Source organism: Sinohyriopsis cumingii, chromosome 11 (genome assembly GCF_028554795.1).
Source record: "Sinohyriopsis cumingii isolate HCF-2022 chromosome 11, ASM2855479v2, whole genome shotgun sequence".
NCBI lineage: Eukaryota > Metazoa > Mollusca > Bivalvia > Unionida > Unionidae > Sinohyriopsis > Sinohyriopsis cumingii.
In genome coordinates, this window is record NC_142971.1 from 55553376 (window position 1) to 55570782 (window position 17407).

Sequence of the window (17407 nt, forward strand, 5' to 3'; positions counted from 1 at the left end):
TATGTGCATATTTTACAGTGAAATGCATCAAAATAGCAGAGTTCATATATTTGTATAATTTTACAGTGAAATGTATCGGAATTCAACTGTGAATTTTTTTAAAGCTTATTAACTTGACTTTGCAGCATAGTACATGAAAAGCTTATTAAATTGACTTAGCAGCATAGTACATGAAAAGCTTATTAACTTGACTTTGCAGCATAGTACATGAAAAGCTTATTAACTTGACTTTGCAGCATAGTACATGAAAAGCTTATTAACTTGATTTTGCAGCATAGTACATGAAAAGCTTATTAACTTTGCAGCATAGTACATGAAAAGCTTTTTAACTTGACTTTGCAGCATAGTACATGAAAAGCTTATTAACTTGACTTTGTAGCATAGTACATGAAAAGCTTATTAACTTGACTTTACAGCATAGTACATGAAAAGCTTATTAACTTGACTTTGCAGCATAGTACATGAAAAGCTTATTAACTTGACTTTACAGCATAGTACATGAAAAGCTTATTAACTTGAGTTTGCAGCATAGTACATGAAAAGCTTTTTAACTTGACTTTGCAGCATAGTACATGAAAAGCTTATTAACTTGACTTTGCAGCATAGTACATGAAAAGCTTATTAACTTGACTTTACAGCATAGTACATGAAAAGCTTATTAACTTGACTTTGCAGCATAGTACGTGAAAAGCTTATTAACTTGACTTTGCAGCATAGTACATGAAAAGCTTATTAACTTGACTTTGCAGCATAGTACATGAAAATGGGTGAGAAAGGTAATAACTATTCTGGGTTTTGTAAATATATAAATATTTCTGCTGATCACATTATCAAGATATGCTAACCATCATCAAAGGGAATGTATGACTTTGATTTTCTTTTAGACACAGACAGACTTTTACAGTCACTTCAAAAATACCACATGGCCTGATTGACATTTTTTTTGTATTAGCTTATTTTCTCTGTGTTTATTTTCTACCTGTGTTGATGTTTTCTTATTTTCTACATATGTTTATTATTTACCATCACTTAATTTCACATGTGTGCATTTTATTCAGTGTATTTCAAAGGTATAATTGTTCCATGGTATAACTGTTGCATGGTATAACTGTTCCATTATATAACAGTTCCATGGTACAACCATTCCATGATACAACTATTCCATGTTATAACAGTTCCATGGTACAGCCATTTCATGGTACAATTATTCTGTGATATAACTGTTCCCTGGTATAATTGTTCCATGGTATTATTCCATGGTATAACTGTTCCATGGTATAAGTGTTTCATGGCATAACTGTTCCATGGTATATCTGTTCAATGGTACAGATTCCTCAGAAATAATATATCATTGGGACATACATATTAAAGATTGATAATTTGGTTTATAACATCCTGAGACAAAGGTGTAGCTTCATTTGATTATTGAAAGTAGACAGCAAGAGCAAATCAGATATAGACCTGCAGTTTGATACAAATTATGTTTATTTAGTAATTCATATTGGATTTAAAATTATCATTATGTCACAGACCCAAAGTGGTTATGGGATGGTCTATTGTCCATTGCCAGACATATGTCCATCCATTAGCACAAGTTTGTTATTACTACTTCTCCTAAACTAGTTTGAGGATTGCCATGAAACGTCACACACACACACACACACACACTCTATGATCTAACTGGTCCTAAATGAAATTTGTGCCACTTGGATATCAAATATGGACACCACATTGTCCATCTTTAAAATCTTGTTATCACTACTTCTCATAAATGGATGGTGATATCAGCGTATGATTTTCACTAAAACATTTCATGTGATCAGTCCTAAAATAAAATGGTGCCAATCCCTTATGGTAACCACAGTTTTGGAAATCTTGTTGCTACTCATCCTGAAATAAAAGTCATATGAACATGGTCATATCAACATATCATTTTCACCTAAAGATTTTTTATAATGTCTAGTTGGTTTTAAATGAAAATAGTGATTTTCTAATGTCCAATATGGCCACCTCTACATCCATTTTGAAAATCATCACGTCTCTTCCTGAATGGACAGTCATATCAGCATATTGCTTCTTCTTCAGGTATATTACCCAATCATAATATCTTAGGAGAACTACTACTACTTCGCAAATTGGTCCCTCCCAGGTATAGGGGCCCCGAGTGGCCAAGTGGTCTAAAGCACTCTCCATTATGGATCACTGCCATCTCACCTCTGTCTGCATGGGTTCGAGTCTCGGATTCGGCTAATGTGGGTATCTGAGAAAACTTGCCAGTAGCTTCTCGTGGGTCAGTGGTTCTTTCCAGGGTTTTCCCCGAGTTCTTCCTCCACCATTAATACTGGCCGCCACATATAGCCTATTGTGTGCTGAAAAATGGCATTAAACCCTACAACAACAACAACCCTCCCAGGTATATTACCCAATCGTAATGTCTTAGGAGAATTACTACTACTTTACAAATCAATCCCTCCCAGATATATTACTCAATCATAATGTCTTAGGAGAACTACTACTACTTCACAAATCAATCCCTATGTTTTTGCTAAAAGTTATCTGCCCACCTAGGTGGCAGTTAGATAGTGAGCTCCTCTTGACACACTTAAGCTACTTCTTCCACGTGTTCCAAGTTGTATGCTGTTGACAGAAATAGAGCCTTCACAATGTATTACCAGTTTTCTGTAAGTTCTCCCAATGGGCAAGTTGGAGGAGTCTTCACTTCAAATAGTATACTCCATCTTTTATTTCTTTGAGAACAAAGTTTTGTTTTTGCAATATTATAACTTTGCCATCATCATACACATAGTTATAGCTGTAATTATATAGATGTGTAGGTCTGTTGTTTGATATAGAAAACTCATAATATTGCTGTATAATTTCCACTACAGTCTGATACATGCAGATACTAGCCTTCTATATGCCATACTTCACTGAATTGACCTGTTTTGGCCATTTTTGGCCTTTCCTACATGTAACATTGTCTTAAATTGATACTGTAGTGTTTACTTTGTAAGTATCAATAGTGATGTTTAACTGCATACACTGTATCTGCTGCCATATGTGCTATTTTGCAGGTCAACAAGTTTATATAGGATATGGCTACTAAGTTTGTATAAACAAGTTATGTGCAGGGCTACTACACTTGTTTACAATTTCTGCTTGATTTGTCTTACACATTAGACCATGAGCATGAGTAAATACAAGATCTGTAAAAGTTAGAAATATGTGACTGACAGATTTTTTAATGACACACAGCAGTTGGTGCACACCATTGTGGCCATGGGCTCTATATTTGATGTAGTTTCTATGGCGATCTTTCAGCAAAATGAACAGAGCTTATCTTCTCCCACTCCAGATCCCACATGACATGTATGGGTGTCTGTTTCCAGTAATGATCATCATCTTAAACAGAGCTGCCCAACATACCCTGGCCAATACCATATAAGCAGCTATGAACTCAACTGAGGGAACAAGATGCAGTGCTCTCTACCTCCACCTTTCTTAAATACCACCACGAGGCCAAGCTACACTGATAACCTTTATTATCTAATCTCCACTTTAATGATCAGGTTGTTAAAATCCACAAACAAGCCACCAAGGAGACCAATTTCCTTCCCTCACTGTCTTAGCTACAGTGGAAGGATTCACAAATGAAATGAACAAAATGGATGCTGCTAGGACACAGGTCACTGGGAAGCAGTCCTATAGAATCTACAACCATCAAAAAACACAGATCTGCCAAACAGAAGTAGATGAGAGGCAAAGAGAGAGGTCATTTTCACCAGCGTTTCTGTCTATGACAGCCTCCCGATATAAAAATATGACATTGTCTTTAGACATTGGGTATGCCCATTATGTCCAATAACACATACCATGCAGGCATCAATACCTCAGATACCTAACTTCCTACTATGGCTCTTTGATGAGAAACTATGACTCTTTGATGAGAAACAGTTAACACTAATTGCAGTTCCATGATTGATGACTCCATGCATCATCATGGAAGAGAGGATATCAAACAAATCAAAAACCTACCCAATCTTCTAATTTCAATCACACACATCCAGATACATTGTTCATGTGCGCAAAGTGGAATCCATTATGGGTACTAACCTGGCTGAACAAGACAGCCTTTGAACTGGTCACAGGGGTCTCTTGTTGGTTCATCTCTGATATAAGACCTGCTTTCTAACAGCATTTGCAATGGCATGCGCAATCAGCAAAATACATGCTCTGTCTGTGGACCTGAACTACTTGCAGTTGCACCAAGATTGGTCAGTATCACTCATGCAGGCCCTTGAACAGATTCCCATCCAAGTGGAATCAGACTTTTGTAGTGGAATCACTGTCTACCATGAACACTTCATCTCATTGTCTTCAGCAGGACCCATTGCTTGTTCCAATGTGTTTCTTAAAGAGGACCGAGGTGTTGCATCAAAGTGGATCCTGCCTCTTCTTATCCCTCAAAGAGGGAAAGGATGATATATCAGCACAGACACTTTTGTTCTAGATAAAGTGATATGAATTTGCTATGCATTTTGGCTTAAGAAGTTAGGGCAGTTGCTACAAACATTGCATTTCAGCAAAACTGTTCTCTGACATTATCCATGCTGTGGGATGGAGATCTGAGTCTTTTATCTCAGAGATCTTACGTTCCAAAAGCCCCATCAGTTTAACCTGATGGGGTTTATAGTGTTGGTGCAACAGGTTAACTTCTAGGGTCTTTCAACAGCTTCATAAAGATATGGCTTCATGATTTCTGTTAGATTTGTGGGAGGGAAAAGTTTTCTCTTTTGAAGTTGCTCCTGGACATATTAAATTTATTCTCCATTTGGCTTATCTTGAATCTGTCTCACATACCTCAGGGGACTGGAGATGGCCTCTCTGGGTAAGGGATTTAATTCTGTCCACTAGTCTTCATTCAGCTTATCTTGAATCTGTCTCACTTACTATAGGGGACTGGAGATGGCCTTGCTGGGTAAGGGATTTAACTCTGTCCACCACTTACCAATTAGTTATAATGATCAGGTAACTTGTTTGATGAAGAAACCTATTTTTTCTTGTAAAATAGGTTTCTTCAATAATACCTACATGATCATAATGCACATAATCCTCACAGACTTCCCACAGTTACATATAGATAAGAGAGAGAGACAGAGTACTGCTTGCTCCAGCAATAACTGATGTATTCACATGATTTGGTGCCAATCCCTATATTTAGTCAAGATCACTCTAACTGCCACCTTTAAGCTCAAACATTTTAGCCTGGGAGGGATTATTCTGTGAGGTGGTAATAGTTCTCCTGAGGTATTATCATCAAATAAGTATTATTAAAGAAACATATTTTACACAAAATAATTGGTTTTCACAAAAAGACTTCTTATGATGTCTAGTTGGGCCTAAATGAAAATGGTGTCGATCTAAAGTCCAATATGACCACCTCAACAGCCATGTTAGAAAATCTTTTCGTTTGTTATTACTAAATGCAAATGATGACAATATGATATCCAGTATGGTTGCCATGTCAGCTATCTTGAAAATCTTGTTATTTCTACTCCTGCTTAATGAATTGTCATATCAGCGTGGAGTTTTCAGCACAAGGTTTTTTATCATGTCTGGTTGATTCTATATGAAAATGGTACAAACCTCATATCTAATAAGGGTGCAACAGTGGTCCACTGGAAAATTTGTTATGGCTTCTACTCCAGAACAAAAAGTAATATTGCCATGGTGTTTCCTCTGGTTGGTTGCAAATTAAAATGGTACCAATCTGGTGTTCAAAATGGCCACCATAGTGATCATCTTGAAAATCTAGTTATTGTTACTCTTCTTTAATGAAAAATAATATTCCCGTATGGTTTTCACCATGAGATTTCTCATGAATGTTTCAGTTTGTCCAAAATTAAATAGTACCTATCCAGTGTCCAATATGACTACCACTGTGGCCATCTTTAATGAAAAATAATGTTCCCATGTGGCTTGCACCATGTGATTTCTCATGAATGTTTCAGTTGGTCCTAAATGAAATAGTGCCTATCCAATGTCCAATAAGGCTACCACTGTGGCCATCTTTAAAATATTGTTATTACTACTTTCCCTAATAGATGTACATATCAACATGGGTTTTTAGAAAAGTTTTTTTATGATGTCTGGTTGGTTCTAATGAAAATGTTGCTGATCTGGTGTCCAGTTTGGCCACCATGGCAGCCATCTTAAACATCTTGTCATCTCTACTCCTGATTGAATGACTATATCAACATGTAATGTTTGCTGATAGATTTCTTATGGTGACTGGTGGCTGTGATGCAAATGGCACTGATCCAGCTTCAAATTTGGTTCCACAATGGCCATCTCTTTGAGAGACTTTCTTCATTATTATTTTGATCAAATGTGGAAGGCAGACCCTACTTTTAAAATAATTTTGCATAAAAGAGATAACATTTCTGGTTGAGAAGTTACCAATATATTCTTTTCTTCTATTCCAGTCACAGAATTCCTCTCACAACACTCACTCATAGATACAGGATTTTCCCCACCTGCCAAACAGAAGCAAAGGGTAGGGAAAACAAAATCAGAAAGAATGTTCTTGTGTCTAATTTTCGCTGGTTTTATTTGGGACAAACAATACTTTTCGTCACTTTTGAAATCATTGATCAATAATATAGCATGTAAAGATGATGGAATCATACTTGCTAAAAATAATTTTTGAAAGAATAAAGAATCAATGTATAGATTAACTTATAAATGACCTTTATTAGATTCAGACTGGACTATTGTTTATGGCTGAGCCAGAAAGTCGTATTTAAAGATGTTTGACTGAATTTGCCATCAGGCAGTATGATTCATGCTGGGAGTGTTTAGGACATAACAGAGTGAAAGTCTTTCAGCTGAAGTGAACAAGTCACTCGAATGACATTGCAGATAAACATAATCTTTAGAGTATGCTGTAAAATTAAGATCCAACCCATTAAGCCCTCCAACCCAACTACAGAACTTTATACAAAGATAAACAAAATGCTATTCATGCTTATGACCTTAGATGATCTTCCTGCCTTGACAATACAGATATTGACCTTGACAATGCAGATATTGACCTTGAGTCACAATGCAGATATTGACCTTGACAATGCAGATATTGACCTTGACAATGCAGATATTGACCTTGAGTCACAATGCAGATATTGACCTTGACAATGCAGATATTGACCTTGACAATGCAGATATTGACCTTGAGTCACAATGCAGATATCGACTTTGACAATGCAGATATTGACCTTGACAGTACAGCTATTGACCTTGAGTCACAATGCAGATATTGACCTTGACAATGCAGATATTGACCTTGACAATGCAGATATTGACCTTGACAATGCAGATATTGACCTTGAGTCACAATGCAGATATTGACCTTGACAATGCAGATATTGACCTTGACAATGCAGATATTGACCTTGAGTCACAATGCAGATATCGACTTTGACAATGCAGATATTGACCTTGACAATGCAGATATTGACCTTGAGTCACAATGCAGATATCGACTTTGACAATGCAGATATTGACCTTGACAGTACAGCTATTGACCTTGCAAATATCCAAAAGCTGTTTGTATATGTAACACCTCCTTGACACATCATACAACCCTAAGTACTTTTTACTCTGCATGAAGGAAAATAAAATCTGAGACAAATCCATCTATTCATTGTATAAAGAACTTGTAAGAACTACAAAAGAATTTATACTGATGATCCAAAGAAAGGTGAAAAGGCTGCAGCAGCTTTCATTAGTGGAAATCACACTACAAAACTTTCTTTGCCAGATATTGTGTCAATATTTTCAGCAGAAATCAAGGCAGTAGATCTTGCCCCAAAATATTGAGTACTAAGTCATCTCTGTTTCACTATGAGTACATCAGTCACACCACAATAGAAAGTTGGAAAACTCATTGCTGACCAATATTCTCATTAAACATTCTGAATTGTGAAAGAGCAGATGGTGCTACCAAAATGGGTTGAATCTCTGCAACCATAGAATGTTAAAATGCCTTGCACTGATTTCAAATCTTGCTTCAAAACTTCTTATTTAATAATTGGCAGGCTTCATGGAGTGATACTGTCAGTATCATGCTCCACATGACCAGTCTCTCCTTAAGTGAATGGCCTCCAGTCAACAGAACCATCCACAATGAGGGAGTAATTATTGCATTAATTAGAATTGGTCATACAACCGACTCTTACACATTAAAGGGCAAAGATCTATGTGTTTTTTGCAATGAACCCTTTACTGTGAAGTAATTTCTGTCTGCTTTGATAATAATAATAATAATAGTAATCTTTAGAAGCTCTATGCACTTTACAATATTAGATAAATATATACAACATATACAATGAAAAGATTACAAAAACAAACACCATGAACTTGAAAAACAATAACATGCTGAAAATAATTAGGAGTTAACTGTTACTAACTCCTTAAGTCTGTTCTTGTAGTCAAAATAGGTGAGTTTCAAGGGCAGCCTTGAATGAGATCACGCTCTCCTTGTGTCTAAGATAAATGGGTAGTTAGTTCCATGATCTCTACCATGACTGCAGTCCTTACGGAAATGTTCATCACATTGAAGGAACTAATTGATATTGTAAATGCAATTTGTATTTTAAATTCTTCTGGATATTTATATGTTTTTCCTCTGTTCATTTTTAATTTGGTACATCACTGATGAAATGTTTGGTAAATCGTATAGCTGTTGAAGGGATCTGTGTGTTACACTAAATGTTGGTAAAACTTAACAGCTGCAGAAGGGATCTGTATGTTACATTAAATGTTTGGTAAAACTTCAGCTGTTGAAGGGATCTGTGCGTTACATTAAATGTTGGTAAATTGTATAGATGCTGAAGTGGTCTGTATGTTACTTTAAATGTTTGGTAAAACTAACAGCAGTTGAAGGGATCTGTGTGTTGCTTTACATGTTTGGTAAAACTTAACAGCTGTTGAAGGGATCTGTGTGTTGCTTTACATGTTTGGTAAAACTTAACAGCTGTTGAAGAGATCTTTGCTTTACTTAAATGTTTGTAAATGATATAACTGCTGAAGGGATCTGTGTGTTACATTAAATGTTTGGTGAATTGTATAGCTATTGAAGGGATCTGTGTGTTACATTAAATGTTTGGTGAATTGTATAGCTATTGAAGGGATCTGTGTGTTACATTAAATGTTGGTAAATGGTATAACTGCTGAAGGGATCTGTGTGTTACATTAAATGTTTGGTGAATTGTATAGCTATTGAAAGGATCTGTGTGTTACATTAAATGTTTGGTGAAACTTACAGCTGTTGAAGGGATCTGTGTGTTGCTTTACATGTTTGGTAAAACTTAACAGCTGTTGAAGGAATCTGTGTGTTGCTTTACATGTTTGGTAAAAACTTAACAGCTGTTGAAGGAATCTGTGTTACATTAAGTGCTTGGTAAAACTTAAGCAGTTAAAGGGATCTGTGTGTTATATTAATTGTTGGTAAATCATATAACTGTTAAAGGGATCTTATGTGTTACATTAAATGTTTTAAAATCATATAGGTGTTGAAAGCATCTGTGTTGCATTAAATGTTGGGTAAATCGTATAGCTGTTGAGGGGATCTGTGTGTTAAATTAAATGTTTTGTGAATCATATGTAACTGTTGAAGGGATGTTTGTGTTACATTAAATGTTTTGTGAATCATGTGTAACTGTTGAAGGGATGTTTGTGTTACATTAAATGTTTTGTGAATCATATGTAACTGTTGAAGTTTCTGTGTGTTACATTAAATGTTTTGTTACATTAAATGTTCTGTAACTGTTGAAGGGATTTGTGTGTTACATTAAATGTTTTGTGAATTGTATGTAACTGTTGAAGGGATCTGTGTGTTACATTAAATGTTTGGTGAATCATATAGCTGTTTAAGGGATCTGTGTCTTGCATTAAATGTTTTGTGAATCATATGTAACTGTTGAAGGGATCTTACTTTTATGTTTCATCATGCTTATTTTTTTCTTTGTTTTACAAATAGAAAACTTCCTCATCCAATACCCAGCTCATTTTAGATAGTTGTTTGTGAATATACAAGTGCAGATTTGCTTGTCTTTGGCAGTCATACAGTTTCCTATTCTCAGTCTTTCATGAATTCAGTGAAAGTTGTTACTTTATTTATACTCTAATTTTGTTAATTTTTATAGTCTAATTTTGCAATATTGAGAACACACAGACACACACACACACTTCTTTAATCTGATTTATAATTCGCATCTTTTCATATTTGTTCTTTTCTCTTCGTTATTTCTGTGTTTTAAATTATTGTTTTGTTTCAATTGTGGCTAATTTATTATAGTGATCATCCATTTTTTTTTATATGTGTCTTAATTTCTCCATCCAATAAGGGCCTGGAGTGGTATAAAGTGCTCACTGTTACAGATCACTGCCATCTCACCTCTGTCTCTGTGGGTACGAGTCTCGGGTTTGGCCATTGTGGGTATGTGAGAAGCTTGCTAGTAGCTTCTTGCGGGTCGATGGTTCTTTCCAGGGTTTTCCCAGGTTCTTCTTCCACCATTTATACTGCCTGCAATGTATAGCCTATCTTGTTGTGAAAAATGGCATTAAACCCTACAACAACAACAACATTCTCCATCAAATACATTACCCAATCATACTCTCTGTTACTTCTAAATCCTGCCCTCTCTGAAAGGCAAAAAACATTTCTGCCTATACAACTTAATTGTCTAAGGGAAGTAACTCTTACTGATTAACTCGCCTATATTCCCATTAGGTGGCCACCAGTATCTCGGATGTAACTAGTTTGAACTTTTGCGAGTGTAAACAGTGCTCCTGGAATCCATTTAACCATTTACTTAATTTTGACCATCTGCCATTTCTTTTCAGTGCTACATTAATTCAGAAAGATGTTATATACATTGTGCATATATTTTCATGATTTTCTGTGAATTTATTTGTATTTTTGCAGTTATCATAGCAGTCATTATTGTCGGTGTGATTGTGATTGGTATCACTTATCTAAGTGCTGTTATATTTCAGTTTATTGTGCTCTTTTAGGTTTTCTTGGCAATGCAAGTTCACCCTTAATTTAACGGTTTATGTGTTTGTTGTATGCACTTATATGTACATATGTACATGTTTGTTTGTTTTTCTCTTTCATTACAGAGATGTCAACTAAATTGCAGATGATTTAAGGTTTTGGAGGACAATCATGAGATGTGTTTGACCTGCACAAAGTGTTTGACATCACAAACATGTAATGTGTGTTCATTGTAGACAGAAGACATCTGACCCAATGTTTTAAAATGGCATCTCAAGGGCTGTGAGAAAAACAAATCACAAAAAAAATCATCAGCATGAAATTGCAAGTCACCACCTTTTTTCAGAATCATAAAGAATTTTATGGGAGATAGCAAAAGGTCACCTGCACCCCTCCCAAGAAGATACCAAAAACAGTGCCAGTGGCACAGTGACTGCTGGTCCAGTAAGTGCCATGACAGTTGATTCCATTCAAGTATTGGAATTGTAATTGATTTGTATTTTACAGCAGGTATTTTTTTCAAAGATGTTGATGAGTAATTTTGACGAAAATATAAATAGGTATCCCACAGGATATAGGTCCATTTTCCCACCCATGCATGCTTTTGGAAATATTTAATCTCAATATGTGGGATTACTAATCGACTTCCAAACTGGGCATGTGGGATTACCATACGACTTCTTTGGCCAGCTTAGCCTATAAGTCATATATTGTGTGCCATGCAACCATCCAGACAGCTTGTGTATGACTTTGCGATCATGTTTTTGCCATCTCAGGCTGGCAGGGTGGCTGCCCAACCATATCTCTCAACAGCATCTTATGCCCAGCAGACCACACAGCTGATGGCTGGCTGCCAGTCAGACTGACTGACTCTGTGTTACATGGCTTTTTTGAGCCTTCCAGCCAAATCCCATACTGCTGCATATTATCCATATGTACTTAGTCTGGACATAGACATTTCCACCTTGAACATGTCTCTTACACTATGTTATAAAGAAAACAAACTCTCCTTCCCTATCAAGCCTCCTGCCAACAGTCAGTGACTTTCCATTAGTTCTACCCACTGTGGATGCCAGGTTTCTTCTTTATCACTGCACTTGGAGCAGCCTATTTCCAGTTGGGTGATCCAAGTCACTTTGGAGGGTCTCCAAATCTCATTCATCTGGCCACCTCCATTTTCATTGTCCCTATTCATGATGGAACACTCCATGAAAGTGGATGTTCTGCAAAAGGGCACAGAGCTTTTGCTTGTGAAAATGGTAGTGTATCTGGTCCAAAAACCACATATCCTGGGTTTCTGTTGCATAATCCCTCTTGTTACAAAATCAAATGGCAACTTGAAACCTGTGATAGACTAAGCTTGCTAAATCAATTTGTTTTTGCCCCAAATTTCAGGATTGGGATGGCTCTGTTGGTTGGTCTGTTGTTCTTTTAGAGCAATGCAGCAAATATGTGATCAGTCATGACTTGTTAGATATGTTCTTCCATATTTTGATTTATATGGTACAAGTCAAAATCCTTCATTTCCCGTACGATCGGGTAGTATACCAATTCTCTGCTTTTTTATTCAGCCTCACTCTAAGCCAGGAATGTGCGCCTTCCTCCAAAGCATGGGCTTGATAGTGATTTTTAAGCCACACCATATTAGGTAAATTTGACCAGACAAAACCAGGGCATGGGCTATATGTAGACATATCCCCATTTATGATGTTCTCCTCCACATCAACAGAGGTGTACCAAATGACTTAATTCAGTTGGTATGTTTGGTTTTGGTTCATGCAATTTAGCAAGGATAGTGAATGCAGAGGTCAGACCTCATCACCTTGCTCATCTATATATGAAGTTCATAACAAGTGTCAGCTTCTTCCTAAATGCATTGAAGGTATTGTTCATGTGCCAGAGAGATGTTAACCAAGACAGTTATTTTAAGTGAGGTGGTTTCTTCAGCTCTTCCTATTCAGTGTGGTGGTAGATGTTACAACTTGTCCAACTTTACATGTGCCCGCAAAAGATGCTCTTTTAGCACATTCGTTAAACCTGGTTTGCATAGGAAAACCTTCTGAACAGCTAAACAGCCTTTTGCTCTGAAAGGATTTGAGAGCTTTCATACACCATCATACAGTTATCATACAGTTGTCATGTACCTATCATACAGTTATCATACAGCTGACATAGAGTTATCATACAGATATCATACACCATTATACAGTTATGCAGCTTTAATACAGCCATCATTCAGCTGTCATACAGTTAATCAGTTATCATACAGCTATCATACAGTTATCATATGGTTATCGTGCACCTATCATACAGTTACATACAGTTATTATATAGTTATCATGTCATGTCATACAAGACATGCTTGCTTATAGTGTTAGATGTCTATCATACAGTTATCATACAGATGTCGTACAAGACATGCTTGCTTATAGTGTTAGATGTCTATCATACAGTTATCATACAGATGTCGTACAAGACATGCTTGCTTATAGTGTTAGATGTCTATCATACAGTTACCATACAGATGTCGTACAAGACATGCTTCCTGATATCGTTGACTTGGAGCATTGAGAGTAAGCAGGCTCCATGCTGTCCCTGTGAATCTAAACTGTCTACAGTTCATTCTGATGGTTTGGTCATTATAATGATGCCATAGCCAAGAACAGACTTCTGGCAACCAGAAAGTAATTTTATGACTGTTTAAGGTTGCAGGATCCAGTATGTGCTGTCCGAATCTATCATAAATGCATTCAGATGGTTTTGTCCAGATGGCAGCAGTTTTTCTCCCACTACTTTTAGGAAAACAGGATAACACCACAAGTTTTAATCCTCCAGGCTAAAGCGAATCATTCAGCCAGCATACTTGAAACTTTCACATGAACAGGTTTGTCTGATGAGGATTTCAGCTCATGAACAGGAACTATTTCAATGAATCTTTCCTTTTAACACAGTGTTTCAATTAAAAACATGATGAAATACATGGTTGGCATGCCCTGTCCACATTTTTAACTTTCTATTTGCATGATATGACCTCACAAAACAAGGAGTTGAATCTCATTCATACTATGGTTGCTGCCCCACCATTCACTGGCTGACACCATTTTAGATGCAACTGCATTTTTGGGTATGACCAGTCATCTTGCTACTGTATTGTAATCATTTGTGAAGTGCAGGAACCCACCGGATATTTCCTTGCATGTCTATATACTTTTAAATTCAGTTGTGTCAACTATCGCTTGGAGAGGTATAGAGTTCTTATAACCATACAGGGTGCTTTTAGATAGAGGCATTTCCTCCTCCACTTATTTTCCTAACTTAACTGTAATTGGTTGCTGTATTTAGCAGAGAAAGGACATTTTATGGTAAATTAGGTTTCTCCATTTCTCGAAAAAAATTCATACCCAATCACATTACTATAAATTCCGTCATCCCCCAATCCCTACCCCCCCCACCCCACCTTCATCTCCACCCCAACTCCTGGCAATGTGAGCATCCTGTCTCAGACAATGCTCAAGTTTAAATTGACTGTATCAATTGCACAGAATGCCACTTAGTGGGGTAACGTGCAGTAATATGTAAGAGTTGTTTCCCTTGGTCTGTATAACATAAACATGGAGACCTTTTCAAGTCTATGGGAGGACTAAACTCAAAAAGTAGCAGAAGTAACTCCTAAACTTAATGTGATCTGATACATTTTATTGTAAAAGCATAATTTACAAGAAAATTTCCTTTTACTCATGTAATTTGATGCCCACATTCAAATGATTTTCAGGAGGAATCTAGCATATTAGATGCATCAGAAAATGATCAGCTCAACATTGCCATCCATGCCTCTCTTCACCAGCAGCATCAGACAACAGACAGCTCAGGGAACAAAAACAGAGGAATCAGTGTTGAGTCGGACTCAGATTCATGCAGTGAGCTGGAAACATTTAGTGACTCAGATTCAGAGCAAGGTGACTTGCTAAGTGTGACTCAGAAAGACTCAGTAGTCTCTGCTTGTAAGGACATTAGCAGTGGTGCAGCATCTGAAAGTGATCTACATGAATTATCTTCCTCAATAACTGCAGGGTCCAGCATGAAAAGTGATAATAGGACAGAGGAAAAGCGTGATCATTCTGTAGAAGAAAATAGAAAGGACATTACTCAGGGAAGTTCTAAAGACTTTACGAAAACTGTAAGAGGTTCTGAGCTTTCAGAGGCAGAGGCTAGTGATGTGGAGTTGTCTAGTCCAGAGAAATCAGCCAACACTGATGATCAGATTGTCACAGGGGACTATAGGACATATTTTGGAAATTCTGGAGGTTAGTTACAAAATGCATATTAGCTAATATTATACTATTAATAACTGGTAAATCTAATTATTACAGACTTCATATTATTATTATTATTATTACAGGAAGATTAACCTGGAGATATGCAAATATGATGTGCACTTTTATGCACCAAAAAAGAATTCCATGTAGAAATCAATCCAGGAGTTATAAATGGGAATAGAATTAATGCACATTTGTCCAACCTGTCTCTTATAATCTCATGATTTTTAACATGTGCCAAAAATGTTTGCATATTGGAATTAATTTTCTGTTGTTCAAGCACAAAATACAAACAAGGTTTCATAACTGTTTATTGTTCATTTATACATTTGTTCTATGTAAATTAAAAATTAATATTTTCAAAATATCAGTTCTGATTAGGGAGCACATGGTTTTTACAACCAAACAATGATATTTTGCATAAATAAAGACATGAAGATAAAAGAATGTAATGATAGGCTATAATAAAAACTACATTAACAACGGAAACTTGTCCTATTTCACATGTTGGCATCATGTAATGTAGCTAGGTTTATACTGCTACTACTATTACCACTACTACTAATAATAATGTTGTTGTGTAAAGAGGGTAACTCAGTTAAATACAACCAATCTCCCTTGAGGCCCTTTACCAAGAAAGGAGGCTTGTCCTATTTTAGAGTCTTGTTTCATAAAGTATCTAGGTTAATGAGAGTCTTGTTTTATAAAGTATCAAGGTTAATGAGAATCTTGTTTCATAAAGTATCTAGGTTAATGAGAGTTTTGTTTTATAAAGTATCAAAGTTAATGAGAGTCTTGTTTTGGGGTGCTCAGCAGTTATTTTGCATAGGGTTAGGATTTTAAAGAAAAAGAATTTCCCCGGCTTTCCTCACTGGTTATACTGGCTATTTACAAAAGACCTTATCAATTTTAGGTATAATTCAAAGAACCTTTAATTTCCTTTATTTTGGTGTATGAGTGATGGGTGTACTATGGGTTATAGAGTATACAGCTTGGCCTTACTTCATATGTGCACCTTTCAAAAAAGTGCTAGCTCTACTTGGTCATTTTCACTTCCTGAACTTCAGAGATTAATTGTATAAAAAAGAGCCAATAACTTTTTTTACATTTGATATATTTGGTAATTCATTCGTTGCACTTTCAGAAGCTGGTATTGTCTAGTCTGGCAAAATTCATTTTCCTTATTTCAATAGCTGCTGTGTATAGTGTACTTTAGACTAATTCAGGCTGATTTTTTAACACAAGGGAGCAGTCACTTTAGTTAGCAGTGTGCTTAAATCATGTAAAATTTCCAAAAGTACAATATCCAAAGAAATATCCATATTACATTAATGTAGCATAGAGGTATGCCAACATTCTCTCCATTGTGCATGTTTTAAATGCCAACTACTTCACCTTACATACGTCACTCTTTCAAAAGTACATATTAACTGCTGAGTGCCCCCTATTATGTACTTTTGAGAGAGTGCCCATTAACAATTATTTGTTGCCACAATTTTCAATCACACTTAAACTAGACATTTATATCATCAGAGTCTATGATGAGTTTGATCTTGAGCTAAGTGCATGCATACTAATGAGGTGGTCTTAGTTCTGATTGGCTAACCTACTTGCTCCTCTTGATGCTGATTTGATTAAACTTGGAATATATGTTTATATCATTAAAATCTCTGATGAGTTCCATATGGAGACAGATTCATGCTTATTACTTAGGTGATGTTGTGTCAGACTGGCTGACTAGAGTTTTCAATTCTGGAAGCTATATTTCTGATTTAAGTTTGCTCAAACTTGAAATATGGGTTTATTTCATTGAAATTATCAATGGGTTTGATGAAGACCACAATATATGCATATTAATGAAGTAATCTTCTATCTCAGGTTGTATTGGCCAATCCAGTTTTGCTCAGACTTTGAATATTTGCTTATATAAAGAAGATTTTGAACAAGTTTGATAATAAGCAATATGCACACAAAATGATGATCTTGCTTGTGATCGTCTGAGCTTGGTGTCATTCTGGAAGCCATGTTTGTG

The 17407-nt window shown here is 36.1% G+C and overlaps 1 protein-coding gene across 4 annotated transcripts in view; it reads left to right on the plus strand.

The window, feature by feature from the left end:
* LOC149788489 (UBX domain-containing protein 7-like) overlaps positions 1-17407 on the plus strand; it is a 75283-nt gene that overhangs the window by 32887 nt on the left and 24989 nt on the right. For all 4 annotated transcript variants that reach the window (XM_089974487.1, XM_089974488.1, XM_089974489.1 and 1 more), the window contains exons 9-10: positions 6486-6556; positions 14832-15363. In XM_089974487.1, coding sequence (XP_089830613.1) covers positions 6486-6556; positions 14832-15363 — 603 coding nt within the window. The remainder of the gene's footprint in view (positions 1-6485; positions 6557-14831; positions 15364-17407) is intronic.